Below are 9,524 nucleotides of genomic sequence, written 5' to 3' on the forward strand. Positions count from 1 at the left end.
AGTATTTCTGTAAAAAAAAAAAAGGGGAAAAACTAACAAAAATACTGATAAGATAATAATGATACAAATTCTACTAATAAGAACAATATAAAACGGCACTAAGGATTAATGAACTGCTGGATTCATGAATATTAATCAGGTTGTGTGCTCGAACTGATTTGCTGATTTGAGTTTCAAAACAGGGATGATAATAGGTGAGCGGCAGCCAAAGAGATTGCCGTTTGCACATTAGTTCTGCCCCACTACCGGAAAACCCGGCAGTTCTTAAAAGCTGAAGAAATCCAAAGGAACGCTGTTATTTTGACAGAAAAATACAACAAAGAATATCGTTTACATGTAGCGCGTCAATTCTCTCTCTGCGTGTGTGTGAGACAAAGCGATGGTGAGTCGTGCGCCTTCACACTAGAGTTTACGGTATGTCAAATACAGGTACACTGCGCATCCATTCAGATGAACTGAAAAATATCACAGATCGGTTGACGGAGAGTGAAACTCCGAAGCGCTCAGTGTGTTCAGCAAGTGAAAATATATCTCTGCTAAACTTATACTTAGCCTCCAACTCACACTGGCGAGTAAAATCTGAGAATTTATTAGCCATTGGCTAATATTAGACATCATTTAGTCGGCCAGAGTGAAGATTTAGTCGCATATGCGAGTGTCTTACGGGTTTAGAACGACATGAGGGTGAATAATTAATGAGAGCATTTTCATTTTTGGGTGAACTAACCCTTTAAAGTCTCAGTTGAAACTTACAGTAAATATGTGCATAAAATAAATATGCGTTGACATACTGTTTAGTGTATATTCTATTCTATGGCACAAATTTGGTTTGTGTCATATCCTGATTATGCACCCATCCCCTTCTTATTTCTTGTGTTTTCTCAGCTGTTCTTTAAAGACCAATATGCAGACAACAAGGTTAAAGCTGTACATATTTTTTATTAGGATGTTGTACATGCGTACATATATACTGAACATGTTTGCAGTGTCACTAACTGCATGTTTGTATATATGTGTGTGCAGGTTCGAACCCTTCAGAGTTAGAGACTATGCGTGATGCACTGGAGGAAGCTCAGCGCTGGAACGCTTCTCTGCAAGCCAGACTGGGACAGATCCAGAACCGAGGAGGAGGGGTTGGACAGGCCAATGATTCTGGTACATATACATATCATATATGTATCATTTGGCCATTTCTTAATCAAATTAAATTATTTCAGTTTGTTTGACTTTAATCTAATTTATCTGATGATTTTAGTGGACACACTGAGTTTGATTGGCGATCAGACGTCCTATATGAGCATATGTATTGGCGACAGGCCAGAGGAGGAGCTCCAGCACTTGACTGTTGAACAGCTCAGAATAAAAGTGAGTGCCTAATCACCAGTTGCTATATACTTTTTGTCAAACAAAATTTGAAAGATTTACATTTTCCTCTCATTTTCAGGTTTTAGAGCTTCAGGCAGTCAGTGCCGAACTGCAGAATAAGCTGCTTCTGATGGAGAAAGACATAGTGGGTAAAGATCCAATAGACTCTCAGAAAGAACCAGACCTAATCAACCTCTCAACTCCAATCAAGGTATTAAAGGTCACAGTGAAATCGTTTCAAAAATAGTCTTAGAAATACTATTAGTTTACTTCTTATGTGATGTTTTTAAAAAAAATACATTTGTGCAAAGCTGATATTTGGTTTGATGCCGATATGAAAGGGGGCCCAACTTTTTACCTTCTTTTAACCTCTTTACCTTTAACCTCAGACCTTCTGATTTTGTGCTTTTGTGTTCAGTTTATGATTGACTTCTTTTCTGTAGATGAATTTGTAGTTTACTAACATTAGTTAGCAGTAGTTTGGACCTTCTCTAGAAGTTTGTTTCGGTAACATGTTTGTCTGCTGAATGAGTGTTTATGTATGTATTTGCGGTAGGGGTGTGTGATATCACAATTTTTGTTTGTGGACAATTAAAATGTATCCACGATCTGCTTTTGAAGAAATATCGTAGTATCGTGCTACAGCGCACATTCTATCAGTTGCAGCTTTGGCGCCTCTGTTTCAAGAGACTGTACAACGCGACATACATTCACATCAAATGTTACTCAGCGGTATAGTTACACTCACGGGACACTGCACTTATTCACAATCACAAAAGTACATTATTTGCATGTGCTTTAAAGCCTTGCCGGTTAAACATTTAATTTGCGTGCTGTTCTGACATGCGCGTTTTCTGAGCACGTACACCTGAAGCGCGCACACACTAAAAAGCCTGTCAAAAAGCGCCTGATTACTGCATCTGGTTGCGCTAATGCTGTCAAAACACACAAGGTTTACATATAAACAGTTTATTATGTCTAAAGTGAAAGTAAACAGTTGAGAGAAAAACGGATGCATGCCTGTATATTAGATGCGTGCAGCTCTTAAAGTTATAGTATTAAACATGCTGCCGCTTGTCATTGAAGGGATCGTCTAAATATGAGTAAATGATGATAAAATTTAGAATTGTGTATATTTTGTTTTATTTTTTATATTTGTTCATTCAATTTGAATACTACTGCTAAATGCACCTACTGTACCTGAAAAATAAAGCACTGTTTGTTTTATTTGTATATTATGTGTATTTGTAATGTGTATCTTTATTCTTATTTTTTAGTTACAGATAAAATTATGACACAGATATTTATTTCCGCCCACTTTGGCCTAAATAGCTGCCATTCTTTTTTTTTTATTTTGTTACCTTGTAAAGCTTTGTTTTTAAAATAAGGAAATTAGTTTGGCTGTACTGCTCAGACAACTTGCAAAATAGTAAAACCAACATGACTAAGAATCATGATAAAATCGTGAATCGTGATTTTCCTGGGGAAAAAAAAAAATCGTGATATGATATTTTTGCCATATCGCCCACCCCTAATGTGTGTTTTTTTTTTTTGCTGCTCCCTCTAGTTCTTTCTCTCTGTCTCTCTCTTCCGTCCCTGCTAACCCCTGTTATCTCCTCTCTGTCTTTCTGGCTTATTTTCTTAACCATGATCACCTGCAGCTGCCCCCATCCTACCGTTACTGTGCACTTTCTTTATATTCTGTTCCATTGTGGCATTTTATGTTAAGTCAAGTCATGTGTCACCAAACATGCCATTACTGTAGCAAACACCGAAACAGCAGAAACCGACTTCTGAAGATGATGTGACACTAATGCCTCCAAACACGAAGGTAAGAGATTTTATGGAAATAGATCAGTCAATTTTGTAATAATATACTGTAATCTTGGACCTCAGCTTTCAACCTGGAAACCGTAGTCTTGTTTTTATTATTTACTGTTGTCCCATGTGTTGTTGATCTCTAAGGAGAGATGTGATGAGGGAGATCATTCTCCAGAGGATGTTGGTGAGAGTAATCAAGCATCACAGACTCAAAGAGAGCAAAGTGGAGTGCAACCCACATCCAGATTCCTTAGGGATGAATCGGAAAAAGCAGAACTCCGATCGCTTCTCTCAGATTGTGGAGCGGAATCAGTCTCTCAACTCCGGTATGTTTTGAATAACTAGATATTGACATTGTAGCTTTGGTTGTATGTCAAATCAAAGCTATAAAAAAACATCAAACTCTTAACTGCTGCAATTTGTAGAGAGCAAGTGGCCAAACTCCGCTTGGAAGCATCTGAACTCGGTGGATTTTTGAAGGAGGAAAACGCCACTGAGTCCAAAGAAAGTGCAGAGAGTTCTGGAGAAAGTGACAGCCATGGAGACTTACACCAAACCGTGAAGGTGCTCCGCTCAGAAGCCAGAAGTCACCGAAAGATAATTCGACTGCTAAAAGAGCAGCTGCAGAAGAACTCTGTTTCAGATGCCGAAATTCAAATTGACCCAAAGATGATGGACGGCATGGACAACAGCATGGAACAACTGCAGACACATCATGAAGATTCGCAGAGACACATCAACACACTGGAGAAAGAGAACAAACAAAGAGAAAAGAAAGAAATGGAGGAGAGATATGAGAGAAGAAGGCAGGGTCAAAGCACCAAACCCACCAAGAATCAAAAGCAGCACATGGCCAGACATGCAGTGAGTATCAGTCACATATGCTGCTGGAAAAAGGTATAAAGTCTAGCATAATCGTTGGTAACTGTTGTGGGTTCAAACCCACCAAGAAGCAATTATGGCTGAATCTTCAACTTCTGGAGCAACCTGGAGTTAAGTGCCATGTTCAAGGACTCCGTAGTAGCTCATTGCATGCAAGAATTGAACAAGCAACCATCCGATTAGCAACCCTATTATCCCAGGGTTGCCCAGTCCTGTTCCTGGAGACCTGCCTTCCTGCAGAGTTCAGCTCCAACCCTGATTAAACATACCTGAACCGGCTAAGTAGGATTTTCAGAAGCACTTGATAATTACAGACAGGTGTTTTGGGAGCAGGGTTGGAACTGAAATGTTCAGGTAGGTAGATTTCCAGGAACAGGATTGGGTAACCCTGCTTTGTTCTGTATGGCTGGGTTGACAATATTGATTTCTCGATTTTAATTGATCTTCATTTTGATGAACTGATAACTGTTCTTTTTTTTTTTTTTTAAGAAAAATTGACGCATACTGTACCTTATATACAGCCAAATGAATCTATATTGAATCAAATCAAGCTTGTGAATCGAATTATCCAGTATGACACACCAACCCTTCTTCCCACTTCTTACCTCTAGTGTGGAGATGCATCCAAACCTGAATTAAAGTCGTCTTTGTCTTTTCCAAAGTATTTTATCAGTAAGATAATCCTAATGTCCTTTGTTTTAGGCGTATGTAAAATCTCGGCTACCAGTACCTGTTTGGCCCAGTAGGAGTTCTGGGCAGAGTTCAGAAGATCTGAGTGAGCTGAATTCAGGCCACGTTCACCCCAGAAACAAAGACTACCTGACTGGGGCGGAAGAGTCTGATTACAGCACGGACAGCAAGATGTCTTCTAGATCAGCTGAGCACAAACACCTCAATTTAGACCATGTTAAAGATGCTAGGCTGAGTCCAACTGCTGGAACAAAACAAGACACTAACATGAACCAGAATCTGGAATCCGAGCTCATGGCACAATTAGAGTTGCTGAATCAAGAATGCCAAGAGAAGGAGGATCTAATCTCCCACCTGAGACAACAAGTCCAGGAATGGGACGAGCTACAGGCAGAGATACAGGAGAAGGACAAGCTCAACCAAGAATACTTGGAAGCCCTACAAGCGGCAGAGTCTACTATTGCGTACCTCACCGCATGCAGCTTGGACTCGGAGTGTGGAATCGGTCAAACAGGAGATGTAACATTGCAGCAACGTTGTGCAGATCTTCAGAAGGCTGTTGAGGAGAAAGACCGACTCAACGCTCAACTCTTGGACTGCTTGAACTCTGCGGAATCCGCCATTGCATTGCTCCGAAATGTCGACACTACAAGCAGCCAAATGGACCTTGGGCAAGAAGTCCCAAAGGCACTTAGCGAGAGGCTTGAGGACTTGATTGGACAGATCAGAATTTCTCAGCAAAGCGACGACAGGTCAAAAGACACTCACAGCACAGAGGTTGGTCCAGCGCTAGGACCTGATTCTGACCTACGGCGACAGGTAGAATCACTGCAGGAGTCACTGTTGCAGCAGTGCAGGATGAATGCAGAACTGCAGGAGAAGCTCTGGACTTCAGAAGCAGCTGTTAAAAAGTTGAGTGCAGCTGTCAGCGCCAAGCGCAACGGCGCACCCACAGGTCTGGAGGGGAATTACACTCCTGGACCAGTAGGAAAGGTCCTGTCATTGCAGCAGCAACAGCTGACGGACTGTCTATCTGAGTGCATTAGAGCTGCTGAAGGCGCAGTCAAGTCTTTCACAGACGTTTGCTCAAAACCAAACCAGTCTCATGAGGAGATCTTGTCCAGTCCAGAGTTAAAGCAATGGCTGGAGAGGCTGCAGCGTGCTCTGCTGGAGAGAGAGTCTCTGGAGGACCCAGCCTGCACTGAGAGTCACCAACAAAAGACAAGCACACCCATTCACAACACTGAGAGTTCTAAACCAGAACTGCAACAGAATGTTCGGGAGCCTGTGTCCTCACACCAGAATCTTCATAAGAACCTCTTGATGCTTCTTCAGATTCATACTCGGTGTGCTCAGAAAATGAACGAACTTGAGAAAGCTGTTAGTGGGCGTGGCCAAAGTGGAGGAGGTGGAGATGCTCCTGGAAATGAAAGTCTGGAGAGGATCGTCCAGATCGAAAGTTTGCAGAAGGCCCTGAAGGAGAAGCAGAGGGTATGTCGGAAAATGGAGGAGAAACTGGCAATCGCTCAGTCGGTCATTGCAGTGTATGGCTCAAATAAGGAGAAACAGTCTGATCAGCGCAAAGGTGAGAAGAACACACATGCAGTACACTGAGTTAACAATGCTCAAGGGTAGGGCTGGGCGATTTTCCCGATTTTATCGATTAATTAGAATTTATTGTTTTGCCACGATTTTATTGTTTTAGAAATCGAGGAATCGCGATTTTGAATAGTTTTTAGAATAGTGTTTTTAGAATGGCGTTTCATGCATGAGACACTGCAAGAGACGCAAGCGCAACAGTCAAACACATCCATGTTTACACAGAAAAAACAATGGAAAAGCAGCGCAATCGAATAAAAAACTTGGACATAACTACTACTGTATGTCTAATATTTCATGTTTGCATCATGGTGAGAGGCTGAAAGCTGCTGTTATTTTTTAAAGAACATTTATAGTTAATAAAATTCTACTGGTGTTATACCTTCAATCATTTTGAATTTGAATTACCTTGACTTTTGAGATTTTCTCAAATAATTTTCCTCGTATTATTTCTGAACACATAATATGTATAAGACAAGTTTGTACAATATGTAGTTGTAGTTTTTGCATCTTTTCTGCAAAGATATTTAACAAGTGATTTGTTTAACATTTACATCATGTTGACAACTTCATGTGTGCTGCACATGGAATAGAATTTTCTTTAACTAGAGGGTTAATAAAGAAAAAGTAACTTGAATCATGTTGTAGTTACATTTTCAAGTTGACTAGTTAAAAATTGTAAAAAATCAAGAATCGGTCAAACTTTCTGGAAAATCGAGATTTAAATTTTTTGCAAAATCGCCCAGCCCTACTCAAGGGTAAACAATGCTCAAACTAGAGAGGCTGCATAAACATAAAATGATAAAAATATCATTTGTCACTCTATATCTCCCAATAAATATGTTTTTGTAAGATGTTTAAATGCTTAGTTTCATGATCAACGCTCTGTAGTTTCAAAAGATATAATGCAATGCAATACAATGATGATTGAGAGATGAACAAATAAACGTTTCTCAAAAGCCTAATGGATTATATCTGCTACTCGCATTTAAACTTTTTTTTTTTTTTATTAAGTATGGATAATTTAGTAAAGTTGCTTCAGTCCAGTAAGTGTTCATCTTGAAATATTAATAGCAATATAAAAGTTATTCTTATGTTTACTTGAGAATAATGGATATTTTTACAGTTATACTAAAAGGCCTTTTACTTGCTTATAAACTATTAATCAGATGGCGTAAGATGTAGTAGATTGAGTACAGCAGTTTTTTCAGCAAATGTTAATAATTTAGAGGCCTTAGAAAGATGTGTATCAAATATGATACAGTAGACTTTATAGGGTTAATGCGTATTATTGAAAAATGGCTCATCAGTTTGCCCGATACCAACCTGCATCTAGTGCCGTTCAGGTATTGTGGTACTACGACAGCATGTTGCTTTTTTTGGCCGGGGACTGCTGTTCTCAACTCTGCCTGTGTGCTCTAGCGCCCCCTGGTGAACGGGATGATAAAGGGGTGCAGGTGGAGGCGCAGGACCTCGGGTATGAAACGAGTGGAAGGAGTGAGACGGAGGTGGAGGGCAGTAGCACAGGTAGACAGGGGAAAAACTCTTCTTTTTAATAAGACTGCATGTTCCTGCATGGAAAGGCGATTTCAGACTCTCCTATCTCCATTGATGATCCATGCTTTGCAAGCTGTTACTGACTGCATGCTCATAATAAACAGTGGTGTTACACTTTGGGTAATTTAAAGGGATAGTTCACCCAGAATTGAAAATACTTCCATTAAATCACATTGTTCCAATCTTGTATAACTTTTTACTCCACATAACACAAAAGTTTAGCAGAATGGTGGTGCTGTTTTTTTCCTGTTGGTAAAAATCACAAGGGTGCGTAAACAGTGATAGAATTGTAATTTTTGGGTGTACTTCTCCTTTAACCTTGGTTATGTGTAGGGATGCACCGATACCACTTTTTCCAGTACTCGCCCGATACCGATACTTTTATTTTTGGTACTTGCCGATACCGATGCCGATACCGATATTTTTATTGCATTTGTACATTTTTTAAATATTGGGTACAGAAACCAAAAGGGTATGTATAATGTTAGTTGGTTAACTTCATTTATCAAATAGATACAGTCAAACCAAAATTTATTCAGACACCTTCAACATTTCTCACATTATCACAGTTTATTCGGTATAGTTTAGAAAATGGTAATAAAATATGACAAGAACTCAGAGTTAAACTGTGTCAGAACAAATTCATCTTGGTAATGCTATATAATTCTGATAATTCTGATCAACCAAAATAATTCAGACAGCTGTTAGTATGACAGTATTTACACAACTATGAATACTTTGTCGGGCAACCCTTAGCCTCAATGACAGCCTGTAGTCTTCCTGGGCATGCTGTCACCCAGCTTCATGAAAACCTCAACTTCAGTTTTTTCCCAGACTCGGTCTGAATAACTTTTGGTCCCAAATTTGCATCAGTTTTACTGGTAGTCCACTGTATGAAGAATTTTGGGGTATGATTTGTCACAGTTTACTTTATTCTTATCACATGCTGTGTGGTATCGGCGTTTGGTATCGGGGCATTTTAACGAGTACGAGTACAGGAGTACAGGAGGCCAGTATCGGGCCCGATACCGATACCAGTATCGGTATCGGTGCATCCCTAGTTATGTGTTTGTTAGCACGTGTTTGTGTATGCTCAGTTTGTTTTAACATGGTTTGCATCACTTCCTCTGCATGACCAAACCATCCCTGATTTAATAATCCCAGATAGCAAAATGACTCCGGAGCGGATCCGCCCCGGAGTCACCACAAGTTCCGGAACAGATCCGCAAAACGGGTCCGTATCGGAGTCCACTTGCACAGCGCAACAGATCCGGGTAGGGTCTGGACCGGATCCGGGCTGGATCCGTAATCCTTATCTGTTCCGGATCCGAACCGGATCTGCTAATAAAGCGGTTCATCCGGCCCGGATCCGATCCGGACCCGTTCATGAAGTAGCTCATCCGGCCCGGATCCAATCCGGACCCGTTGATAAAGTAACGGATCCGAACCGGATCCGATCAGGACCCACTGATTAAGTAACTCATCCGGACCGGATCCGATCTGGACCCGTTCATTTGATTGCGAATCCGCCCAGCCTCCGTAACGAGTCCGCTAGTTTATTTATATGTACTAAAACAACATTACGAGGAGAGGTGGGGAATATATTTGTC

General features: G+C 40.4%; 1 protein-coding gene across 1 annotated transcript in view; it reads left to right on the forward strand.

The window, feature by feature from the left end:
• The window catches only part of LOC107705977 (myomegalin-like), a 53,193-nt gene that overhangs the window by 23,917 nt on the left and 19,752 nt on the right, over nt 1-9,524 (forward strand). The window contains exons 26-33 of the mRNA XM_016509520.1: nt 1,024-1,155; nt 1,256-1,365; nt 1,445-1,576; nt 3,131-3,196; nt 3,331-3,512; nt 3,612-4,050; nt 4,771-6,343; nt 7,780-7,884. Coding sequence (XP_016365006.1) covers nt 1,024-1,155; nt 1,256-1,365; nt 1,445-1,576; nt 3,131-3,196; nt 3,331-3,512; nt 3,612-4,050; nt 4,771-6,343; nt 7,780-7,884 — 2,739 coding nt within the window. The remainder of the gene's footprint in view (nt 1-1,023; nt 1,156-1,255; nt 1,366-1,444; nt 1,577-3,130; nt 3,197-3,330; nt 3,513-3,611; nt 4,051-4,770; nt 6,344-7,779; nt 7,885-9,524) is intronic.

This window comes from Sinocyclocheilus rhinocerous, unplaced genomic scaffold (genome assembly GCF_001515625.1).
Source record: "Sinocyclocheilus rhinocerous isolate Xijiao unplaced genomic scaffold, SAMN03320098_v1.1 scaffold1045, whole genome shotgun sequence".
NCBI lineage: Eukaryota > Metazoa > Chordata > Actinopteri > Cypriniformes > Cyprinidae > Sinocyclocheilus > Sinocyclocheilus rhinocerous.